This window comes from Mytilus californianus, unplaced genomic scaffold, assembly GCF_021869535.1.
Source record: "Mytilus californianus isolate M0D057914Y unplaced genomic scaffold, xbMytCali1.0.p SCAF_3, whole genome shotgun sequence".
Classification (NCBI taxonomy): domain Eukaryota; kingdom Metazoa; phylum Mollusca; class Bivalvia; order Mytilida; family Mytilidae; genus Mytilus; species Mytilus californianus.
Window position 1 is genome coordinate 47,224,004 of NW_026262679.1, and position 27,474 is coordinate 47,251,477.

Genomic DNA, 27,474 nt, shown 5'->3' on the forward strand with positions numbered 1-27,474 from the left:
AAACCAAACCATGAAAACTTTATATTGACCAATGAACCATGAATATGGGGTCAAGGTCAGATGAACCCTGCCAGACAGAATTGTACACTTTACAATCATTCCGTTGATCAAATATAGTTGATGTATCAAATATAGTATCTAAGAAACAAACTTAACCTCGAAAACTTATCATTGACTAATGAACCATGAAAATGAGGTCAAGGTCAGATGATACCTGCCAGACAAACATATAAACATTACAATCATTCTATACACCAAACATAGTTGACCTATTGCTTATAGTTTAAGAAAAACAGGCCAAAACACAAAAACTTAACATTGAGCAATGAACTGTGAAAATGAGGTCAAGGTCAAATAAAACCTGCCAGACTGACATGTACATCATAAAATATTTCCATACACCAAATGTAGCTGACCTATTGCATAAAGTATTAGAAATGAGGTCGAGGTCAAGTGAAAACTGTCTGACAGGCATGAGGACTGTGGAAGGTGACATTACAAAAAAATCTTAACTTTTTTTTTTCAAGTAGTCACTGAACCATGAAAATAAGGTCAAGGACAAAGGACATATGACAGACAGAAGCTTCATAACATAAGGCATCTATATACAAAGTATGAAGCATCCAAGTCTTCTACCTTCTAAAATGTTAAGCTTTTAAGTAGTTAGTTAACGCCGTTTTGGCCGCCGCTGCCGCCGGATAACTATCCCTATGTCGATCTTTCTGTGACAAAAGTCGCAGGCTCAACAAAAATGATGCTTGTGATTTTCTAGTCTGTCTATATGAGGGAAAAGCCAATGATTAGAAAATCTTTGAGTTCTTTCATAAAGATTCTGAAAATTCATTAAATTCTGTTGGGGATTTAGAAGAAGTGGATAAACCAATCTCAAAGTTTTTTTATAAATGCCTTTTTATGATTGACCCGAAGTCAATCGGCATAAATGACGTATTGAACAATCAGCTCTTACTGTGATGTAATAACATGAGCATGTCCATGCCAAAGTAAGCCCCAAAAATCATCCAAATGAACATATACTAAAGGAGGTACAAAAGTACAGATTAAGGACAAACAGAGTCTATATATCACAATAAGTAGCAATTATGCAAATACAAATCCACCCATAAACTTTTTTTAAAATAAAAAGAGACATGTTATCACTTTTATTGACTAAGTACTGACTGTGATATCCTTCAAAAGAATAATAAAGCTTTTCATCAACAATTCTGTTTTTGTGAATGCTATAGATTTTTACAGATTTTTTAATCTAAATCAATGAGATTCCTAAGACTGCACATATTAATACTTCAATCAGATTTAGATCCAACTATTTGTATTAAGTTCAAGTTCAGATTTAGATCCATCAATTTGTATTAAGTTCAAGTTCCAATTTAGATCCATCGATTTTTATTCAGGTCAAGCTCAGATTTAGTTTGTAATATCTTCAGTTCTAGTTGATTCAACAACAGTAATCTTTTAGCGTCTGCTTTTGTTGATACACAGTTATACAGCCTGTTTCATTTCAACCTCAGAATCCTTGTCACTTGGTAAGTTTTTCTCAGATAATGACCCACCAGTCATTTTTAAGGTTTCTATGATGTCATATGCTTGACCTACAATGACAAAACAGAAATATAGTGCTTTTCTATTATGTCTATCATTGTCTAAATTTATAAAGGTATTTTTTCTATTAACAATTGATCAAAAAAAATTTTTATATCACAAGAATCATACAAATCTCCCTTGTATAGATTACTTTACATGTAAAAGTAGAGGTTCAAGTGTATTCTTAAAAATACAAATACCCCTTCCCCCACATTTTTCAATGTTAACTGTTACATATATTTTTTTTAACAAACTTCTGCATATATCCTCTCTTTCCAGGATAAGGTGATAAACTTGTTGAAATACCACATCCTCTCAACTTCATTTTGATAGGATGATACATACCTGGTGAAACGCTATATATTCTCCTTATTTCATTTGGATACAGTTAGTGCATACCTGGTGGAATCCCATATCCTCTTTCAATTTCATTTTGATAAGTTTGTGCATACCTGGTGGAATCCCATATCCTCTTTCAATTTCATTTTGATAAGTTAGTGCATACCTGGTGGAATCCCATATCCTCTTTCAATTTCATTTTGTTAAGTTAGTGCATACCTAGTGGAATCCCATATCCTCTTTCAATTTCATTTTGATAAGTTAGTGCATACCTGGTGGAATCCCATATCCTCTTTCAATTTCATTTTGATAAGTTAGTGCATACCTGGTGGAATCCCATATCCTCTTTCAATTTCATTTAGATAAGATAAATCCATACCTGTTGGAATACCATATCCTCTCTCCATTCCATGTGGATTAGAGGGAGTTACACATTTCATTGTTACTTCTTTCCTCAGACATTGATCTATGTCTACTGCACTGAAAAATGCTACAGACTGAAATTTAGAAAACACAATTATTTAATTTGTGTGCAGCTTTAAATAAATTAATTCCTAATTGGCCTTTCTTTCAAAATTTACAAATCTTTTGGAAAAGTAAATTTTTGTGGCCTCTTATTCAGGTCATCCAACAAGATTTAAATACATATATTATTTGCGATTTCAGAATCTGATGCATTTTGGGTAATTTTTTACAAAGCATACAAAAAATAAATTGTTATGGCTGATAACTTCCACACCAAAGTAAAGTCGACTAATGGGCTAACATTATTTTCATTTTGGTGTACATACAATAACATTACCCAGAATCCTTTATATTCTCAAACAAAGAATAATTTACATGGAAAATCTTTCTTCATCAAAACTGGACCTCCCAAAAATGTTCAACCAATAACACATCCTTTTTAAGTTAATATTCATCCCTTAGTACCAATTCTTGAACCTGATTAATTAAAGTGTTTAAAAAATCTAGTTGAGAAGTTATGTTATTGGTTATTATAGGAATATGTGTTCCAGAAAGTATCCACATTCATCAAAATTCCCACCTTAAACTGGATTTTTTTTAATTTTTAATAATTTTTCCCTACCATGAATGCATGAAATGTAACTGTGAACTTTTACCGGTACCTGTATGAGATAGACATTGCTTATACATTTGTAATATCAAATTCATTTATTAGAACATTTACGAAGGAGGTTATAAAAATGTAGGCTTTTTTACTAACATCAACTAATTTTTATTATAGTGAGACAAATTTGGCTTGTAAATAAAAGGCTCTATAAAACATAACAACATGTTTAAACTAAAAAAATTACCTGTGGAAGATCATCCATACCAAGTTTGTAGGCAAACAATGACCTAGTTAATAGATTTGTTATATGTAAGGCTAATGCTGCTCTATATTGATCCTCTTCCTTCACCAAATATCGTACTTCATCATGGATACTAATGGCAAATCTTCCATCAATGTTGTATGTATCTAACAACCATCGCATACACACCAACATCAAATGTAGGAAGTCAACTGCTGAACTTTGTACGACCCAGTTAATTCTACTTGTCATAAACTAAAACAGAGACATACCAAGATGAAGAATATGCAGTTTGAAAATAAAAGATATTATCTAGATACTAAATATTAGTTCATTAAAAAGAATCAAAATTTTACATTGTTTTAAGGAACAATGTGCTAATATTTCATAAAGATCTGTCAATTAAAAACAGAACAAAAAAGTAAGAAGCTCAATGTGTACAGACAGACAACAACTAAGACTAGACCAACAGGATTAGAACTTTTTCAATATAAAGTGCTCAATAGCAATGATCAAAAGTTTGGCTGCAGAGCAATGATTGTTGTTTTAAAAAAAGCGTTTTGTGGCTAAACATTTAACTTTTTTAAGACAGAGTGGTAAAGATTGTATGTATGATTGTATGCTAGAGCATCCACATTGTCTCAACATAACGTGGACTAGTGAACAAATATTTTTAACCTGAATAACATATATTTCTTTTCAAAATACATATGCTTTAACTGACCCTTCTATTTATTCTATAATGCAAAGTTAGAGAAAAATAAACAGGTGGCATGTTATAATCTTATAATTTAATTTTGTATGTAACACGTCTTCCCATTGGCTGACGTTGTTTTGTTTATCAGCTCATAGACATAATTTTGTCATATGACCTTGACGTCATCAACGTTTTTTCATGATTTACTGCGGTTTAAAATGGAATTAAGAATTAAATTATAAGAAATGACTGTAATATTTTTTTCTGTCTATTCGAAATAACATAAAAAATGTGGTGCACACTTTAAAATAACCCGCTATGCGGGTTATTCAGTGTGCACCACATTTTTGATGTTATTTCTTCATAGACAGAAACAAATATTACAGTCATTCCTTAATTAAAGGAATTGAACTTTATGCTGTGTTTTTTAATTGTGAAAAGGGAGACAGACAACTATAAATCACAAATTGGAACCAAATAGACCTTATTGCTTTTAAGTCCAATCCAGAAAATAGCAGATACTTAGAAAACTTCCTATTGAGGTACAAGTGTTGCAAAAACAAAGGTCACCAGAAATGAGCTGAGGGAGGAAAAAGTCTCAAAAGAGAACATTTTGAAATTTTGATAGTTTAAGAACCAATTTTTTAAGGACAAATTAAAGCAATAAAACACTTTGTTTGAAGAGTTTACAATAGTTTAAACATGTTTCTTTTGAATAAATAGCAATACTGTCTATGTAATCATTCATTTTAACTGAGTATATTCACAATCAATTGGTCATGATTTTCATGAAAGTTTCAGGCTCTATACAATAAAAACATGCTAACTAAGACAATTTAGTGTTAATTCTTCACCGTTTGACGAATACATCACTGCATTTCTGGTAAAACCCATAGAGAGTGTAGACTTAAGTTATAAGTCTAATAAAACATCACCATAAATGCACTCAAAGTCAGTAGTCTGCGATCTGATACTTACATCATCACCAACATTATCTGGTTCTAGTGCTTTACTGATACAACATCCAAGGACTGGAGTACGAGGCAGATCTGAAGTAGCTATATCTTCCAGTCTGTTGAACATCTCACTCTCACTGTAAATTTAAACCTTTATAAAATGTAGATTGATTGATTGTTGATACTTAACGCCACCTTCAGCACTATTGGCTTAAACATGGCAGTCGCTTTTTATTTGTGGATGAAGCTAGAGTGCTCGGAGAGAAACACCAACCTTTGGCATGATAAATGGCAATCCTAGTCAATTAATATTGGAGTCAAATGTACTTTCCATATGTGGGGTTCAGACTCACAACCTCAGTGTTTACAGGCTAGTGATACTTGAGAATTACTTAGACCACTCTGCCAAAGAGGCCCTATAAAATGTAATACTTATTAAATGTTTAATCGGATTTTTTATCAGTAGATTTTATTTTAATGGTATGTAAGACCTACATTTTTAAGTGCAACATATTTTTATGATGAGCCTTCTTCTGATACATACTTTAGTTCAATAGACCATTGTCTAATTATACCAGTAACAAAATTATACTTACGTTCCTTCTGCCCATTTACCACCTTTTATTCTGAAAAAAGATTTGTTTGAATGGTCAATTCAATTATATGGATCAAATCATGATGTATGTTGTGAACCTGTCAGACTGTAAAGTGAGCAGAGCTGACAAAATTTATACCCCTACTCCTAGCAAAAAACAAGAGTTCTTAAATTACCACAAAAATTTTGACTAATTAAGAAATCCTAGTTACTAGTTGAGGGTGTTGTTAATGAAAGTCACAACTTTATGTGTAAAATTGCTAAAGTCAATGGTTTGCTAAGTGAAACTCCTAAAATCATTCTGATAAACTATATTTTTCAACCACAAAAATTTTGACTAATTAAGAAATCCTAGTTACTAGTTGAGGGTGTTGTTAATGAAAGTCACAACTTTATGTGTAAAATTGCTAAAGTCAATGGTTTGCTAAGTGAAACTCCTAAAATCATTCTGATAAACTATATTTTTCAACCACAAAAATTTTGACTAATTAAGAAATCCTAGTTACTAGTTGAGGGTGTTGTTAATGAAAGTCACAACTTTATGTGTAAAATTGCTAAAGTCAATGGTTTGCTAAGTGAAACTCCTAAAATCATTCTGATAAACTATATTTTTCAGTATGATAGAAATGTCCCTGCTTGCAGCCTTATTATCAAAAGCCAATTAGGAGGAAATTAAAGAAACTCCATCTGCAAATTATCATTATACAGTATTATCGCTATTTTACAAATTTTTTCTTTGATCTTGCTGACTGATAATTTCCATTCTCAGCAGAGTCGAGTGATATGAAAATTATCGCTAGAAACTAAGGGAACACGTGCCGTTTTCAAGGAAATTAACAACGTCTTCATAGGTAAAATAGCGATAAACAGATTATCATTGGTCATCTCAACTCGATTGCTTTTCTCGCTTTCGCCGTACCGGCTCAAGCGAGAAAATCAATCTCGTTGAGATAACCAACGATAATCTATAAATATATACAGAAATAAGCTCAAGATCTGAAGTCTTAACAAAATAAATAACCTGAAAACCATTTGATTTCAGAGTGATGGAATGACTAAATGACTGAGATGGGTAACATGATATGCCCCGTCCACTTAGTGGCGGGAAAACACTTAAATAAGCAATAAACAAGCAACATGATTAACCCATAAATTATGAATTTTCAGACACTCTCTGTTAGACAGGCTTAACCAATGTGATGAAGTTGTTTTTTCCCCTAGTTGATGAGATCATACATTTTGTTAAATCTGTCCAAATTGTCAACTGCCTTGGCATTAAAATCTTACCTTCTACCTTTAGTTGTACCATACATGATCTTAGCTTTGGTTGCTGCTTCTTTTGGTGTAAGTCGATGATTGAATTGCATCAACAATCTCTCTGCAAACTTCTGTCCTGCTCCATAAATTCTCCCATAGTTAAAAACCTAAATAACAAAAAATAAACGAAAAGTATGCATAAAATGGCCATTATAGGTCAAATACATAAATTTTAAAATGTTTATGATGTCATGGTGACATCATTAGTGACCTTTAGCACTAAAGTATCCAGATTATATCAACCTGTTCATTTATCATTTAAATTAACATAATTTTGAAAGGCTTGATGAGTCCATCTGATGAGTTAAGCCTTTTTCAACTAATTTTTATAGTTTGTTCTTATGTTGTACTGTTACACCACTGTCCCAGGTAAGGGGAGGGTTGGCGCCTTCAAACTGTTTAACCTTGTCACATTCTGTATGTGCCTGCCCAAGTCAGGAGCCTGTAATTCAGTGGTTGTCGTTTGTTGCTGTGTATCATATTTGTTTTTCGTTCATTATTTTGTACATAAATTAGGCTGTTAGTTTTCTCGTTTGAATTGTTTTACATTTGTCATTTCGGGGCCTTTTATAGCTATGCAGTATGGGTTTTGCTCATTGTTGAAGGCCATATGGTTACCTATAGTTGTTAATTTCTGTATCATTTGGTCTCTGGTAGATAGTTGTCTAATTGGCAATCATACCACATCTTCTTATTTTTATTTTGAATAAGTTTACATTTTTGCATTTGGGCAATCAAACCACATCTCCTTATTTATATAGGTAGCACTGAATCAACATAAAAAACTAAAAGTGTGTTACATATGGAACTGTGCCTGATGTTTCCTACCTTAGCATGATCCCTACTGATACCAACTGTTTCTGCTGTTTTACTGTGGAGGTCTGTTTTGTCAGCTTTGTTTCCTTGTAATGTCATCCAACCAAAAGCTGTACAACCTGTATAAAAGTATAACTTTAGGTAGCTTTGATACTTTCAGTTACAAGACCTTACATGCTTAGATGTTTTCTCAGATTTTTCGAAATTGTATATTTTTATGAATCAAGTACAAAAGAATAAAATTTTCCACATTTTTGTCCATTCTTAAAAAATTGCAATAATAAATGCACAAAATAGTTTCTGAATTCACAGTATCAATAAAATCTTACCATGAAGTTTAGCATATGAATCTCCTATAATTGCAGAAATCCACAGTTCCTGGGAATCTACATCAGCTCCAACAAAGCTATACCCTGGTGGTGCCTGTACCATAGCTTTCAATTCACTACCTACTCTGTCAGGCTAAAAATAAACACTAGTTTAATTTCTAAGTTTTATTTATCAGTTGAATTTAATTCTATATATCAAAACACAAATGAATTCTTGCTCATCATATAATCAGAAATGTATTTTTCAGTATTATTTCAAATCAAGATGTCTCCTGATAGTCTCGGAACACTCTTATTTAATACATTGGAAAACAAGAGCAAAGAAGTAAATAATTCAAGACGAGAACAGTGAATGTGACTGTCTGTTTTCATAATTCTATTAGCTATAGGTCATGTATTGACCTTGACCTTTGATATCCAATAAGTTAATATTCTAACTATATAAGCATGAACAGTCTTCAAAAGTATATAACATTTTCAAAAACAATTTTAGTAAAGTTTTCACTGGCCAACCATCTTTAAATTAACTGAAACACAAGTCTACATCAGTTGATAGTTCAGTCAAACAAATTTCAAGGGTCATCTATGTATAGCAGCTAACTGCCTACAAAGGGCACTGTAAAAATAATCTTTTTATGACTAAAGATCACAAAATGAACCTCTGTATAAGGAAAACATGCTTATCTTCCCTTAGGTGCCTTTTATATAAAGTTTTGAACAGTAACATTATCAACTTGCTCATCTTAAACTATAAGTCCTGAGAGTCTAACACTCTTCTGCCTCCTTACATATGCATTACTGGCTGTCAGCCATGTTGCCTCCACTGCACGCCTGGTGATGGTTCCAGCAGATACAATTCTTGGGACTATAGCACCATAGTATCTATCCTCTTCATATGTACTAGAACTACAAAGTTTTACTGGTATGTTATTTACAAAATATAAAAATTTATTTACAATATCATAGTAATGCATTATATATTCATACTTTATATTCATCCTTAAACTTGACACAGAGAGAAATAACTTTATTGTTGAAGACTGTATGTGACCCTAATAATGTCTTATGTTTCCAAGACAAAACTATCTCACTGATGTATACCTTGCATCTCCTTTGATATCCAGTATTGTGATAAGTGACCAAGTATCTATGTGTTGTTTTTCAATGTGGAATAATTGTATCCTCAGACAAAATAAAGATCCAGTGCTAATAAAACTATTTATTAAAACTAATATATAATACGAAAATAGAAATATTACATTGGAAAAACTGGGGACTAACAGCTGCATACACATAATAAACATTAAGAGTTATCCCCCTTTTAACATATAAATGAAAATTAATATACAGAAAACTTGGGGGATAAGATAAAATTGGATGATAAAAGTATACAATTTTATCGAAAAGTCCAAATACAGATGCATAGCAGCTGTAGCCCCAAGTTAATGCATTATATATTCATACTTTAAATTTAAATTTTTTTTTTTAAACAGCAATTAAATAAAAAAGATCTTAATCAAGCAGGAATTAATTAAACTTTCATTATCAATAGTGAATTCATCATTCCAATTCTATAACAGTCTGTGCAGCTTTCAAAGGTTTGTAATACTAAGTACCCAAAGTTTTAAAGTAAATGTATAATGTTGTAATTACTTACTTTATAACATTGGATGGAAGGTCTTCTTTCTTTAAACCCAATGCCATTTGACCCCTGGAAAGTAAATTCATAATGGCTGATATGTACTGTTACATTAATTTATCAAACCTTCACTAAATGTACATTTAAAAGAAAACATAAATGTGACTGTTGCATTTGTTTTTATTTCAACAATATGGATACATTAAAACAACCAACGATTTCTTCTTCCAACAAAACAACCAACAATTTCTTATTGTGTCAAAAAAGTTATCAACAATGAAATTAGAACTGCCAAATGTCTGGTTTATTTGAATAAATATAACACAAATTATCTTAAAAAATAAAATAAGACCAGCTATCATACATGGACTCTTTTTGAATTAGAATGTTTGATAAGTTTTTACAGTTGAAATTATCAGAAACCTGTTAGTTAAAATCATCGATGAGGTTATTGAAATTGTAAAAGTTCATAAATTCATGTACTGTGAATATATTTTAAGAAACCCTTCATGTTTCATATAAAGCAACAACTCACTCAATTCTTTTCATTGCATTCTTCCAGTAAGAACACATAATACTGAGTTTGAGAGCCCTGTTAGCATCTGTTCCAGACAAAGCTTTGAGAATACCATCCTCTACTTTAGCTAAATAGTCCTTGGCTAGAGGATTTCCAACATTCTTTCCTTTACCATCCTTCAAAGAAAATATTTTATACTGACAAAGGTGTTTTCTCAGAACAAGATCCTTTTACTAAAATAACAAATAATGATAAATTTGCATTTGAATCTTGGTTTGTTGATAAGGTGGTTTTTATTCTTTGTAACCATAATGTATCATTTTAGTACTTTTTAATCTTTGTTACCAACTGGAAATAAAGCAAACAACAATGGTATTATTTCAAATTATAATTTATTGTTGGAATTTCATTTTCATGATCTACTTTTAAATTTGTTTTTTTGTGTCTTTTATTTAATTTTGTATGTCACAATAAAAGTAAAACCGCCACAAATATTTTCCAATTAACAGTATTCAGAACAATCTTTTTAATAGTTTGGGGTTTCTAGATATTGTGTATAAATTTTTTTTTTTTACAAACTTTCATGGTTAGAGGAGTCAGGTGCATTAAGGTCAGTGCACAATGCATGGTATGCTCATTCATGTAGTACCAAGCAAGACATACCTTGTGTGGAATTTGATAGAACCAACAGCCTGGAATACCAATATCATGTCTTCCTTCTTTCTGAAAAAGCATACAGCATTAGTATAGCAATTTGAATCTGTTCATTAGTATGATAGGCCATCTATACATATTACATGGTTTTTGACAGTTTAGTACTACTGTTTGAGGTTTCTGATTCAAGAATATTCCAGTAAAGAGCTGTGCCATGAGCACATGATATGCCCGTTACCCATTTAGCTGGTCTTTATGCATTTAATGAATTTATATGATCAGCTAGAAATACTGTGAGCACAGCTCAAAAAGACCCCTCCACAAAAAAAAAAAAAAAGACATGCAATGATGCACTCACAGTGGCACCCATTGACACAAAACATGGATAATTTAGCACTATTTTTGAACGATTTTATAACCATCCAAAGTGTGAAAAAATAAAGTTCCATAACTCTGCAATGTCATATCAGAAATTTATAGAAAAAAACAAAAGGGAGCTTATTTCAATATACATGTATATAAACAATTCACCAAAGTTTCATGAAAATTGCACAAAGCATTTTGGAGTTATAGTCAGAAAACTGGAAAATGCCCCATTTTTTTATGAATGTAATTTCATCCCCCTACTTACTATTTTATGCATAAAATAAAGAAGAAATAAATTTTGGATGTGTATGGACAAAATTTGCAATTTATACACTGTCCACACTAGGGGCTCTATTTGTAGACAACGAAAATCAAAGGACAATAACTGTGTCCCCAGACATATTTCATAGAGTAGAAAGACTTGACCAATTTTAATCAAACTTGGCATGATCTAATCTTAGGGAATATATGACAGTTTACCAATTTTTATGGCAATAGAATATATTTTATAGACTATATGGTCATTTTTATATTTGAACTTTGGATGTTTATTTTTGACATTTAAATCAAACAATTTCAACTTTCAAGATTTGGGCCAACAAAATTTAAATATTGCAAAAAATTGGGTTTTTAAATGCCTTAATATATAATGTAGAACGTATTTATAGCAGCTGAACACTCATTTGATGTATCAGATTGATAACAATTCTTCAAAAGTCAAATTTATATGAGCCTGTGCCTGAAAATAGAGATTTTCCAATGAAGGGGTGGCTTATATAAAATTGTACACAAAATTAAAGTTTGTGATGTAATTTTGTAATAAATAATTCTTCCATATATGTTTTATGAAGAACAGTTACAAATAGGATACCACATGAGTATAATAGGTCCTAAGCCATGTAAGACTAAAACTTGTTTATGGTCAATTTAGACTGTAACACATATTTACTTATAAAAATGCATACAGAAGCTATAAAAATAGAAATTTGTTTCTTTTTTGTCATTTTTATGCTAAAGTGATATGATTCAAGAAGTCTGAGTGCAATACGACTCTTGCATTCAACTTTTTTTGCAGACAGTACAGTCTGATGCAAAGTTTTTCACTTTTCAGTGGAAAACTTGCATGTAATATTAGTATCAACAGACATATTTTTGAACCACTTACTATCCTACAGAAGAAAAAAAAGGTGGTATATGAAAAGAAACAGGTACAACAATCATTGTCAAGTGCTTTTTATACAGATTTAGTGAACTCTTTATGATGGACTTCAACTTTTATGTACATAGTTCCTCACATTTCACTTCCTTTAAACTAGCCGTTAGGCCAGGCCAATAAATAAATTTGCAAGTTATACACTGTCCACACTATGGACTCTATTTGTAGACAACGAAAATCAAAGGATGATAAATGTGTCCCCCGTCCATTAGTGCAGTTCCATTAAAACATATAGGGAACCGAGGGAAGGCAATTTGAAATCTCATCTACAGGTGGATGTCAAAAATAGTGAAAATGTAAGCGAAATTATACATTTACCTCTGTAGGTATTTATCCAGTTTTGAAAGTGCCATCCCTGGCTACCATATAAATAAGAAGATGTGGTAAGAGTGCCAATGAGACAACTATCCATCCAAGTCACAATGTGTAAAAAGTAAACAATCACAGGTCATAGTACAGCCTTCAACACGGAGCCTTGGCTCACACCGAACAGCAAGCTATAAAGGGACCCAAAAAGACTAGTGTAAAACAATTCAAACAGGAAAACCAACGGTCTAATCATATAAAAAACGAGAAACGAGACACACTTATGAACCACACCAACAAATGACAACCACTGAATAACAGGCTCCTGACTTAGGACAGGTGTAAAAAATGCAGCGGGTTTAAACTTTTTAACAGGCTCCAACCTTCCCCCTAACCTGAAACAGTGGTATAACATTACAACATAAAAAGACACACAATAAAATATCAATTGAAATGGCTTAACTCGATCAAAAAGACAATACACAAAAACAAGTAAATATACACTGAACAAATAAGTTTGATCTATGACACAATATAAATAAAAAAGATGTTTCAATATCAAAAAGACAACTTTAACCTAGGACAAAATGGCGTTAAATAAAGTAACGTACACAGGTAAATTTAAATATAATAATTTTGTTGTTAGGAGTACAGAAACATTTTTTTATGTATGTTTATATGGAACAGTCCTTAATTAGTTTCAACCTACAGGAGGTATATTCCTAGGCGTTATTCCAGCAGCTTGTAGATGTTTCTTTTTCTCGTCCCAAGTCATACTACCATCCACACCACTCTGGACTACCTCGGCCATCTTGTTTTTATCAACTTTTGCCTGGGGAACATATCCTGGTAATGTATCCTCCAAGTTAAACAAAGATTCTTTGGTTGATTTCAATGGATAATTGAGACCACAAAGTTTGAAGACAGATCTGTACAAAAGAGTAAACAATTTGAAAACAAAAATGTTTTAGTTAAGGTTTATGACCCCTTCTGTAGCATTGTGTATTATGAAATTTTCAAAGTGATATAATATCAAAACACTGAATAAAAGAGACATATCAAGTTGAACATATACCAAAGGAATGTCGTTCACAAAAACTATAATTATTGTCTAATTGAATTTAGAAAAATATGGATTTTGGGTCAACTCAAGCCAATTTTTTGATAAAAAATCCACAGACTTTATTACAGAGCCTTTCGTGATAATATTTGAAATCTAGATTACTCACTAGTTTTTCCATGGTGTGCTAGCCTTTATTGTTTACAAAAAGCCCTAAAACCCCTTTTCAATCTAAAAAACCTTCAGCTGAGTCATCAAAGTCGAGTGCACCATACGTGTACTTGAATTGATCCATATTTTTACTTGTTTACACTAATTTTTTTATTTAAAAACTTATTTTAGGGAAACCATTGCTAGCACTGCATGCAGTAATCTCATTTCTTTTTAGTACATAATTGTCAAATATAAGAGTAGACGGGGAAAGGCTGTGAATTTTCTATATGTTTAAGCATTGAAACAACAAGGGTACATTATCCTTAAAGTCTGAATGAAGTAATGTTTCTAGTCTGCATTGCATTAACATAATGTGTAATGTACAACTATCAGAGCAGGTATTATGACTAACATCTCTTTTGTGTGATAAGAACAGACCTATATATTGTAGTGTATTTATTTCAAGATATTTTTTAGTATCATTCATATCCTATTATCTTTTGTGAAAAATATACAACTGAATATAAAAACATAGTATATGTCCAATACACCTCATTCCCTCTTTTATTATACCATCAATGTTTAAAAACTATCTTTATGTACAAGAAATTTTCCCAGTATCTATAACTTTTATAAAGACCTGTTTAAACAAAGAGTTTAGACAGATTATGGGTCTTAGTGTATTTAATGACCTGACAGGGTATTTGGACATTTCCTCTCCTGTTTTCTCTTCTCCATCACTGTCACTATCCACATCTTCCAGCATGTCCTTGTCATCCTCAAGCTTCTCTGGATCAGGGACGACATATCCCCAACCAAGTTTACTGTCATAATGTACAGGGTATCCCTCCCACATGAGCCTCGTCAATTTAGGGGCCACTCTCATTTGCAGGCTGATCAAACTAGGACCTGGTAACCAATCCTCTTTGTTAAGTCTCATACATATATCTTTATACCATCTGAAAGGCCACAGAAAAATACTGATCTTGAAGAATTTTATCATCCAATTTAAACAAGGCATTATCAGGATATCTTGTTTTATCTACCTGTATAGGGTTTCAGATTTAAGAAACTTCGAAATCTGATACAAATAGATGTTGAAGGCTATTTCTTTTTCTTGGAATGTTGTTGTTCATGGTTTTGGGAATATTAAAAACTAAATTTTATACTAAATATGTCAAATAATATTTTAAGAATACATTCTATTATTGTTTAAATTGATCATAATTCACAGACTGCATCTTTTGATACAAAAATAAGGAGATGTGGTATGATTGCAAATGAGACAAATATCCACCAAAGTTCAAATAAAGTGGATGTTAACAATTATAGGCAACTGTACAGCCTTTAACAATGAGAAAAAAACCCATACCGTATAGTTGGCTATAAAAGGCCCTGACATAGAAATATGGAACAATTCAATTGAGAAAACTAATTTATAACAAAAACAATTTACGAAAAACAAATATGACAGACATGAACCAACGACAACCACTGAACTACAGGCTTCTAACTTGGAAAAGGCATGGATGCGGCAGTGTATCTATACATCCCTAACAACAAAAAAGACACAAAGTACAGATCTTAGAGTACTCACAGTTACTGAAAGCTAGTTCAAAGCCAATAACAACTGATAAAAAAAAATCATGTATCTAAGATTAAAATATCAGTCAGTCCAACATCCAATGGATTTACAGTAAAGACGACACTAACAGTCAGAGAAAAACATGACCTTGTACAATGCCAAAATATAGGTATTGCTAGATTGTAGTACCATGAAGGTGCATATGTGTATAACAATAATATTTAGTATGGTTTTAATTTACTGATAACAAAATCAATATTTGTACCAATAAAACAATATTCAAAGATCAAATTACAGAGTTGCATAGTCATTTGACATGATAATGTATGCATTATAAAAATAAGATTTTTGGTACATTACAATGAGATAGCAATCCAACAATACGAAAATCACAAAAGACATCTAGATGTCAATATATGGTTGTCAACAATAGTTAACTATCTATGACATATTTCATGTGAAATAATCCTTCAGTGAACTCACAAATCCTTTTATTCATCAAAATGTTATAAAATGTACTGCCTTTAAATATCAGAATGCTGTCTACCTTTTACAATGTGTAAGTAATATCTACCCTGGGTATCCTGCCATATGAGATCTGATCTTATATAATCTTTCTGATGTGGCTAAAATTCTGTTGATTCTGTCGTCTGCTGTCTCATCTTTTTCTTCCACCTGAATCATTTGTATCAAATTTTAATAGAATAAAATGTATGCATCATATGCTAAAAGATTTCATCAAACAGGTCAAAATTGTCACAGCCCAAACATTAGTATTGTTGCATAGGCTTAATTTAGGGAAGAAAATAGCAAATAAAATAAAGATCTCTTCAATAGAAGATTGAATTATGATTTGTAAAAAGTATTAACTTTATTTATTTGTTATTGGACCTTTAATACAAATATGCACCTTACTTTGCATAAGACTGACACACAGACAGATTTTGAACATGCTAAATCACAAAGTACATAGGAAGATATGCTACCAATCAGGGACATTATTCTGACTATAAGCCAACCAACCTTTGCTCTTCCTCTTAAATAGAACATGCTTACCAAAGATACAGCAGATCCAAATTTCTAAGGGTTTGTCCTACAATCCTGCTATTCCTAATTTTGAATTTTCATAGTTCAAGACTAAAAAAAATATTAAATCAATGGAGAATTTACTATTTGTGAGGACTTAAAGATATGATTTGAAATATTCAAAAAATCCATGTAAATAAGTATCATACTTATAATAGTACTTCATACACATTATAAAGTTTATTAAACCTTTTTGGCCTTGGTCTTAGGGGCCTTCTTAATCCTTATGTCCTTTGTAGACCAATCTAAGTCCCATAACCATGGGTCATCTTTATACCTGAAACAGAAATCCCTTTAACAGTACTTTCATTGATATTTTGCAACCCAGGCACTTCTTAAGAAATAGATCAGTCCACTTAATGTTGTGCTCAACAAAAAATAATATTAAAATTTAATGTTGATAAAGCAAAACAGCACATTCCTAATACTTTAGAAATTCCTGCTTTAAATAGTTGAGGATAATTTTGATTTATGGCTAATCCAATGGTACGAACCCTTTCCAAATAGTAACAAGAATTTATTATATTTTTCTTTAAATGATTAACAGTCATGAACTGTTTATTGTAACATTGGTAGAGACATCAAAACTATTTCTATGAGTAGACATCTTCTACATTTTTTACAGAATCACAATACATAAGTAGTGACTAAATGCTTCTTTACTGGTAGTGCCTCCTCTGAATATCACATACATACAAATGAAACAACACAACATACAGTTTAAAATGATTTTACCTTTCATCATGTATCTTAGTACATGCTTCATTGGCCAATTTCATTAGAATGGTTTTAAGTTCTCTCTGGAGATCATCATACACAGAGTTTGACTGTTGAATATATCTATTCCAGTTCTGATTTATTGGAAGATAGGCTGTCCCCATTTCCATCATGCCAGCTAATGTCACAGGGTGAGGGAATCTGAAAAATCAAATGATATTTGGATGTTATTAAACAAGATTTAAAAGCTTTGAATTTTTTCTCGTTCCTGAAGCTTTTGTAAAGAGTTGTCTTGACTTAGGGTATGATGTACAATATAGATAATTGTCTAATGATGCAGTCTATAGGTGGACCTCAAAATGTCTTGAAAATTTTCTGTTTCATTGATGTAGCCCTAAATCCCCCTTTATTTATACTGTCTCACACATTCTGAACAGGAAGACTAATTGTTATTTTCGCAATATCAACTGATCCTTTCAGCACAGGGATTAAATTTGTGTATCGATTGAAAACTCAGTCCTACACATCAATATTGTTGATTCTTACAAACTATTTGTGCATTTGACATCATAACAAAATAAGCAAACATTACACCCATGCGAAATTTTCGTGTTTACAGTACATGTATTTAGGTGCATTCACTGATTGTAATTTTGTAACCAATCAACCAAAGGTTACTTTGTACATTTTTTATATTCTTGGTTGTATTTAGACTTTACCTGGGTAAACTTGTTTATAATATAAAGAAACTTCAATTTTCCTTATCTATTAAAAAAAACACAAAATATACCATCTATTAGAATATCTAGATTTCATGTAAAACAAAATGTTTTCATACCTGTCTAAGAATTGTGGCCAAAGCACCTTAAAAACCTTTAATGTAGCTATCACATCACTGGAACAATACTTCATCAGTTCCTATAAATAGAGGCAATTTGAAATGAAATGTAAATCTATAATACTCAGTATTAGATGAATACTGTGCTAACAGTCATTGAATAAAAACTAAAACATTGAACTTTTCTCAATAATCAGATGCACCAGGGTTATGTTATTTCTCCAGCAAAGACATTAAGACAAGTGCCATTTTTCTCATCAATTGCTGTTATATTTTATTGCAAGAATTACAGTTATCTTGATTTACCACACAACATGGGGAAATTATCCTTTTTTCAGCGAAGGGTTTAATTATTTTTCAAATAATTACTGATTTGAAAATTGCATATCAGGTATGAAATAGGAGAAGATTGAAAAGCAATATGGAGGACACAGTATTACGGTACTAATTTTAATTTTAGCAAACAAATACAAATATGTAGTAATTATACTAGAGTAACTATGGATTATCACTATAATTCCCACTCCTTACACACAATGATTACAACAATTACCTGAAACCTCTCTCGGACATCTTTCATTGTGCCTTTGACAAAGACATCTCTGGTATCTTTCTGTAAAGGTTTACCATTACAATGTAGCTGATATACATCATTTAGATTGTTCATTGTACTGACTTCTTTCCAAGTATCATCTGACTACAATGAAATGATTATTAAGTTTAAAGCTACAATTCTATTGTTTTAAGAAGATAATATTTAAACAGGAAAAGGGACAAAGAATCACTTCCGATATTGCTAGTCTAAAACTGATATCATAACTAAAAAAAAAGATTTCATTGACTGATGAAACATCAATTTTAGTCACAGTAATATATTTATGATTCAAACATTGATCTGAAAAGTCAATTAAATGTTGTTTTCCTCTACACATTTTTTTTGTTGATAAATTCCTGTTACTTACAGCATTCTCCCCAGTATTTTCAAATAGCACCACATGATTTGAAATTGCACCATTTATCTAAAATAATAGCACCACATTTATATTACATTCTATTGTAAAATCTATTCATTTGGAACAAATATAAAAAAAAAATAGCAACATGGTACCTTGGTGCAATAAAGTCCTGGAGAGAACACTTTCTGACCTGTTCCGTAGTTTTCCAGCTGATTTTCTCTTATATTCTTATTGATACTCGCCTGTACATTTATCTGTTGTTTCCTGCTGAGTTTTTTCAAAATTAATTCTGTTACTTGCCTATTCATGTTCCTGATTGTTTTCCTGCATTCTCTGACATCATTACTGTGATCTTACTTGCAGATGCTTCTTATGGTTTCCTGCTTAGTATTCTCTAATTTCTTTTTTTTTACTTAAATAACATACCTGTACATGCTTCTGTTGTTTTCCAGCTAAGTATTCTCTGACATCCTTCCTATTGGTTCCTTTCTTTGTTGCTTGATACAAAATTCTCTGGAAACTGGTCTGACCACACACACCAATATGTAATGACATCGTGTCTAAAAATCTCAGTTTTGATTTCTGTAGTACACATTTACTAATAAGCATGGCCAAATATTGATGTGTCAACTAGTTTTGGAGATTCTTATTGGCTATTGTTAGACAATATTAGCATAAGCAATTGATACGACAGCAGAGGCGGAACCCTGAACAGTTGGGGCAAGTATTGACACCAGGCATGGGGCGAATTACATTGCAATGTAATGCATTATATTACAATTAATTTGACCAAACCATGCATTATATTACAATTACAATTACATGCATTTATCAAAGTAATGCATTATATTACAATTACTTTTGCAAAGTAATGCCTTGAATTACACATTACATTTGAAAATTTTATGAAGTGAATAGAAAAATAAAACATCTTGAAAAACAACTAGAAGTCACAAAAGATTCTAGCATATGCAGCAACTGTTCCATGAATTGAATATAAGTATACATGTAAAAAGTCTATTTAATTCAGCTTTTACAATTTTAATTTAATGTTGACTTTACTTTTATAAATATACTCTTTGTTGTTTTTTTTTAATTTTAAACGAAATATTTAATTACTATGAATTACTTCCCTAATTATAAAATAAACATAGACCTTAATTAATGAACAATTGTCTAAATGGTGAAAATATTGATTGTAAAACAAACTAATTAGTGTTTTATAACAAAGTTTAATTATCTTTTATTTAAGCAAGACAAGATATTCTTTGATCTTATGACAACAATACAGTTATGCTTTTCAAATATCAATCTTTTTATGCATGGAAAATGTATGAAATAAGATAAAATAAAGAATATATTCTCATGATTAACATATTCCTAGTTAATCAAGAAATCTTAAATTTGGTTTAGTTAAAACTCCAACAATATGTTAAAGATGTGGTATGTGAAAAAAAGTAATGACATGTAATGCCATGTAATGCATGAAATTACACAACTTTTTGCTAAAGTAATGCATTATATTACAATTACATGTAATGCACAAATTGCTGCATTACACATTACATGCAATTACTTGGAAAAATGTAATGCATTACCATGCATTACAATTACAAATTTGCATTACCCCATGCCTGATTGACACAACATTCAAGCTTGATACAGCATTGAGTTTGGATTGTAATTAAATATTTGACACAGCATAGGTTTCTGACACAGAATGAATGTGGTCTAAGAACTTAAAAATTTGAAATTGGACATTTACCTATTATGGTCCAATATCCAAAATCTAAATACATTAGATTCAGCATATGAAAGAACCCCAAGAATTCAATTTTTGATGTAATCAAACAAAATTTAATTTTGGATCCTTTGGACCTCAATGTGGACCAATAGACCACTTTCGAGTTATGTCCTTCATTGGAAAAGTTCGTCAATTATGGGCAACTTTCTGACGTCATTTACCAGATAGAGGGGACTGCCTATATCCCCCGCTATTAAAGTTCATCAAGCGTCTACGTGCTCGTCATTATGCAGGATAAAATGGACATAATGTTTGTTCCCTAGGTACTTAATCACAATTCCCTAATGACAGCAGTGCTGATTATCCATTATAAGAATTTAATTTGCCGAATAATTTGTGCAATACAGCATCATATTTTTTCAACCGCTCGCTCAACATGAGAAGTAGGTGATGATGCACCTAAACACACGAATTATGTTCACTAAAATCAAAGTTTTTGATGGAAATGATACGAACTCATTCTATTTGATAACAGGGTCCAAAATCCAAAATCTAAATACACTATTAGATTCAGAATATCAAAGTACCCCTTCATGTACTGGTATATTAATTTTTGTTGATATCAAAAAAAGTTTAATTTTGGATCCTGATTTGGATCTAATTGAAAACAGGGCCCAAAATAAAAATATAAATACATGTTTGGAATCAACATATCACAGGACCCCAAGAATTCAATTTTTGTTAAAATCAAACAAAGATTAATTTTGGAATCTTTGGACCTCAATGTTGACAAATTAAAAAATGGGCCCAAAATCTAAATACATGGTCAGATTCAGCATATCAAAGAACCCATAGAATTCAAGACTTTGAATTAAACTCCATTGAAACTGGTCAAGAACTAAGAAAATTATCCAAAATATTAGAAAAGTATTGTTTTTTGCCCCTTTTTCTTAACAGTTAGGGCCATAAGCCCAAAAATCAATCCCAACCTTCCTTTTTTGTCATGGAACCTTGTGGTACAATTTCATAGAGATTCATAGACTTATACTCAAGTTATTGTACTGAAACCAGAAAATCCTTGTTTTTTTACCCCTTTTTGGCCCCTAATTACTAAACAGTTTGGGCCATAACCCCCAAAATCATTCCTAACATTCCTTTTGAGATATGGAACCTCGTGGTACAATTTCATAGATATCCATACATTTATACACAAGTTATTGTCCTGAAACAAGAAAAATGCTTGTTTTTGGCCCCTTTTTTGCCCCTAATTGCTCAACAATAAGGACAATAGCCCCCAAAAACCAATCCTTACTTTTCTATTGTGGTATGGAACCTTGTAGTACAATTTCATAGAGATCCATACACTTATACTCAAGTTATTGTCTGGAAACCAAATGTCTTCGGACGACGATGCTGACAATGACACCGCCATACCATTATACAGCCACAAAAATGTTGCGGTCGTATAACAATAAGTACAAATGAATCACCCTCTGAACATAACTAATTTAAACCAACTAATTTTTTGCTAGATTATATGTCTTGGTCCCTTTACATAACTCTGATTAGTGTAAATCAGGTGCCTTTATCTGCACTGTAACTCGTCAGCATTTGGTTTGGTCACATAAGGAATAGTCACTAGTTATTGGTACCACTGGCCCTTATTCATCAACAGCAATATAAAGGCAGGATCTGGGTGAGACAAGTTTTGTGGATTAATATGGTTTGAATAAGCCTATTATAGTTGTTATTGAATATTACACTGTATATGTCATCCATCTATCAACCTTATCTAATTTAATCAAATTGACAAATGTTTTCTAAAATATCTTAACAAATACCTCAATATAATACTGTTCTTTCACAAATGACCTATCAAATCCAACATTATGTCCAATGACAAGTCTGTCTCTCCATCTACTTTTATCTGGTCCATGTTGGTCCATTGACGTTTCTAGTGGTATCAGATCTTCAGGCCAGATTTGTGTAGCAAGCTTATTCTTATCCTCCATTACCCGATCACTGCACCAAGAATACCTGAAAAAATAAATGAAGAAAACATCATTTAAGACTGGTCAGAATTTGATGATGGAATTGTAAATTACAGTTTTCTGAGACAAAGCTTTAACAAGGTTCAAAGATCAGTTATTTATTGTGTAATAATCAAAGATTCAATATTCCAGTCCAGAGGACGTATATACATGTAGATGACAAACAAGTATATATATTTCAAATTAAAAAAAAACTAAATGTGTCGGAACGACATGAATGGCCCATTACAAAAAAGCTTGAAGCCAATTTTAGTAGTGGAAATTTGAAAATGAAAGTCTGTATAACTGTTATTTTTACAAAATTTTCAAAGTTCAATATGTGAAGGCATTTAGAAAAAAATTCTGTATAACTGTTTGTTGCTGAATGACGGAATGACGGATAAGGGTTAAACTATATATGCCCCTGTCAGAAACTAAGAGGAAAATAACATATTTCATAAGTTGGGAATGAAAGGATATCATGAAGCAAAATTCTCAAGAAGTAGTGATATATCAAATGAACTAAAAGATTTGTCATAATGTTGACAAACATTGTGTGGCATATATCTAATACCTAAAGCATTTAACTTACCAATGTTTAGGAGTAACAGCAGTAGCTAGAGTTGGGTAATGTCCTTCCTGTACCACTAATTCAATATCAAAAACACATACATCTTCTTCTGGAAAGTCAACAGGTACAGCTTTCCCTGTATCTGAGTCATATTTCGTCCATCCAGCAGACATCACCCACTTGTTTGGACATTTTGGCATTTTACTCGCAATTATCATCTCTGCCAGCTTTCTGTATGATTCTGTTTGTTTTTTACCCAACTCTAAGAAATGTTTGTCGATGTCTTTGTCTAAGAGTTTAGGTAACTGGAGCTGAACATCAGGAATAATAGGACAATCTTTATCCCATAAACCATGACTTTCCAAATGATATTGAACTTTCTTCAGTGTTTCAGGATTGACAGAATTAGGTGTTTTCTCGATTTTACCAAAAATCTGTTCATGTAACTTTTCTGACAACATTTGAATGTTGATTGGACTTAATCGTGCTTTGTTTACATCACCACTGTCATGAAGGTATCGTACATGGGCAAACCTTTGGTGTACGCTCCTGTGATTCAAAAGATCATGTCTAGAAGTTATTTTACTCTGTCTGTACTTATATTTCCTAAGACACCAAGAAAGTTTTTGTCCATCTGATTCTATTTTGACAGATTTCAAACATCCACATGATACTTTTCCAATTTTGTGCATTTTTTACCATGTGCTTGAGCTGAGAATAAAAAGTTTTATAATTCATTTATACTCACAATAGTACAATTCTCATTACATATAATCAATTTGAAAGCAGGAGGGCTAGACTGCTGAATTAAGGAGAAATTCAAGATAGTTGTTGTTTTAATGTGGAGGTTGAAATAGTTGTATCAAGTGAAATTTTTCTATGCATCAGCCTAGATTTTCACATGCATTTATAAATGATTTTAATAGACAAAATTTCCACTTGAAATATTCATCCACATTTATTCTTTTTTGACTCTTACCTAAAAGTTGATATTTTCAAGTAGACGACAGTGTGTAGATCCCAACACTGCATAAATTTTTGACGTGACTGTTGTGTGTAAAATGAGATTGGAATCGTAAAAACAGACTATTTCATTACTAAAGTATTCAAGCTAAATTTAGTCGCTGACATGATACGTTATACTATAGTTTATTATTGTTTCGTTTTTACTTGTGTACTGATACAGGTAAATAATTTTTGGAGGTATAGTTATCTCCCTTATTCAGATATTTTATTTTTACTTTTACAGCAGATATGTCAACCCCTGCTAGTGGAAAATGGCAGAAGAAAATAAACCTGCTCAGATAAATTTGTGCAAAGGGAACAAATAAATGGTTAATTACTTACATATAAAGATATTTTGGTGCAAAATGATGAAAAAAATCATATAGGAACATTGAAATGAATATAATCCTAGTATGTCATTAGTTTACCATGTTTACCTAAGAAAATGATAACTTGCAAATATTGCTCTTTATCAACCATTCAACTGTCCATGTATATCAGTATATATTTTGGAAAATGTTGTTTGTGCTGTATTTAGACCCCATGTCTACCAAGAAATTTGTTTTGCATGCACATGTATAAAAATTGCGGTTTTTATCCAACGCAATCATAGGTTTGAATGTTGTTTTCAATTTAGACTTGTTAATATATATAACAAATATATAACATTTAGGAACAAAAATAAATTAAAATGTATTGTAAAATACCATCTGCAACTCAAATTTGAAGCTTTTTATGGAGAAAATTGAATGATAAAAAGAAATAATTGATAACCAGTTTAGTACAATAGCAGTTAATTATCTTTGAATGTAATTATATTGTTTTATTAAGGAGAGTTACTTTAATCATTTTTATTAGTCATATACAATGTATACAATATATATATATATATATATATATATATCACTTCTATGTATCACAATGTCAATATTTTATTGAAATTTAGATTGTTGCTTAAAGTCAAATCATATGTATTGTAGATCAAATAGTCTCACTCTCATACCTGGAATTGATACAATTTGCCATCAAATATCCTCAGCTGTGGATATCAAAAATAAAAATGTAGATTCTGGAACTAAAAATTAATCTTTATTATCCTTCATCTTCAATACCATATAACTTTGATTAAAATGAATATATCATGTATAGTCCATTGAGCAGTCAGAAAAATGGTTGACCTATATTTTATGGAAATTTTCTGCAAATCAATCATTTTAAAGATCTTGAAATTCAGAGCACTTTTTACAATTACCGGGGTAATGCCTTTTACCCCTATGTTTTTCTTTAGTGATGGTGGTCTGATGATGTTCATTGACTGACTGGAAAAAAATGTACAACCTTAATACATGATACCATAAGAATCATTTAACCCAAGTTTAGTTGAAATTGGTTCAGTAGTTTCAGTGGAGAATTTCTTGAAAAAAGAATATGATGACAGACAATGACAGGAGCTAGCTGGCAATAGCTATAATTAGCTCACATGGCATTACAGACCCAGGTGAGCTATAAAGGAAAGAAACCAGACAGCATACTTCATCTACCTGTTTTTGCATCTTGGCAGTACATATGTAATATTGGTTTAACTTGTAAAAAATATTAACATGCTTTATCATATTCTAATAAATAAAATAATTGTTACTAATTTCCAACTAAATTGCGATTAAAAAAAAAAGAATTATTTTCTTGGCCTGCATTTGCGTCACATGGGAAGTTTTCCTGTTGATTGATTTAGGTTGGCACCAACAAAAATACAAATGAATGAAAACACACAATGTTTTAATAATTATATCACTTTGTTGTCTTAAAAAATCATCTGCTAACAGTAAGACAGGTGCATATGCACTGTCTTTATACAGTTATAAGCACAATAACGGTGAAAAATGAGGATAAACAGAAATTTCTCCGACACCTGCTTTATGTCCAAAAAAATCAGTCAACTGACAGACCCCTACTGTGACTGCTCTTAAAGATGAGCTACTCACTTAAATGCCACCTTTTTATTTAAATGTCTTATCAATTTATTTTGGTCGTTTTAGCGGGATAAGGGGCGTAACTCTTACTAATAACCGAAAATGCAGAAATCTGCAAACTAGTCATCAGAAAATCAATAAACTTCATCAGATTGTTGTCCTGATGATAAAAGGTACTTTCTTGCAGATACCTGTTGAAACAATAACACATTTTAGTCGCAATGCTTCGATAAATTGCAATTTCTTATTTCTCTTGAAATCATAGTCAGCCAAAAGCTTTTTCTGGCTTGTTTGCGTTCTTGAAAACTACCCTTAGTAACAAAATGTAAAAATAAGAAGATTGATTGCCGATGAGACAAATATCCAACGATAGAGAGACCACATATTAAGGGAATTAACGACCGGACAAAATATAACTAACGGCGTGACTTATACTAAATATTATTCATTATCTGGCAGAAGCAGAAATACCGTGACATCCATTACACAATGTCATGCTTACGTAACAGCTTAAGCAGTTGACCATTCAGATAATTAGATTGTGTTTATTTATTTAAATACCAGAGTTGAAGCTGTGACAAATCCTAGTCTACCATATATAATAATACAAATTTAAAAATATTTTTTTGTTGAATCACTATAGTTTGAGACCGATTTTGAAAATATCCTGATCATTTTAGATATGTTTATAGATGATATATTTGTGTGGTATCTTTAACCATTTTTTCAAAATTAGATTTAATGATTGTGAATACCCGTACAGTTTGAGGTAAAACCCCGAGATCCCACCTCGTGAAAATTTAAAGTGCCAGGATCCGTTCATAAATATGTTTTCATTCTATATGGTTTTAAAGACGTCGTGCAAAACAGTATGAGAAGAGCATGACTTTGTGCAATGCTAACAAGTATCGACAGCATTAGGACCATAGGAGTTATTAACCGAATAACAATACATATTTATTTCTTTTTTGATTTATTCAAAATAAAACAATAACGTTGAAGCAAGGATTTTAGCAGGTAATGTGCTTACTACCGTTGAAAATCCTTGAATAAAGAACTAATAACAATTCTAAATTGATAACATGTGAGAATGAATT

The 27,474-nt window shown here is 31.5% G+C and overlaps 1 protein-coding gene across 1 annotated transcript; it reads right to left on the bottom strand.

Annotated features, from left to right (window-relative positions):
- Positions 1 to 1,147: 1,147 nt before the first annotated feature.
- On the bottom strand, positions 1,148 to 26,663 carry LOC127734697 (DNA polymerase subunit gamma-1-like). The gene is made up of 23 exons (XM_052244695.1): positions 26,569 to 26,663; positions 23,424 to 24,113; positions 22,643 to 22,838; positions 19,484 to 19,639; positions 18,655 to 18,798; positions 18,102 to 18,181; positions 17,282 to 17,464; positions 16,736 to 16,823; positions 16,035 to 16,135; positions 14,568 to 14,834; positions 13,372 to 13,591; positions 10,784 to 10,843; positions 10,139 to 10,296; positions 9,622 to 9,675; positions 8,753 to 8,870; positions 7,965 to 8,097; positions 7,648 to 7,754; positions 6,790 to 6,926; positions 5,504 to 5,533; positions 4,930 to 5,044; positions 3,258 to 3,509; positions 2,321 to 2,438; positions 1,148 to 1,610 (listed from the first exon to the last, which is right to left on the bottom strand). The coding sequence occupies exons 2-23, from the start codon at positions 24,092 to 24,094 to the stop codon at positions 1,501 to 1,503; spliced, it is 3,498 nt and encodes a 1,165-aa protein (XP_052100655.1). The 5' UTR covers positions 24,095 to 24,113; positions 26,569 to 26,663; the 3' UTR covers positions 1,148 to 1,500.
- Positions 26,664 to 27,474: the final 811 nt, after the last annotated feature.

Coding starts and splice junctions, on each gene's coding strand:
- LOC127734697 (XM_052244695.1), bottom strand. CDS start 24,094: ATGCACAAAATTGGAAAAGTATCATGTGGATGTTTGAAATCTGTCAAA. Junction 14,835..16,034: donor CATATGGCAGGATACCCAGG/GTAGATATTACT, acceptor GTGGCCTTTCAG/ATGGTATAAAGATATATGTA. Junction 10,297..10,783: donor TCTATCAAATTCCACACAAG/GTATGTCTTGCT, acceptor TTTTCTTTGAAG/GATGGTAAAGGAAAGAATGT.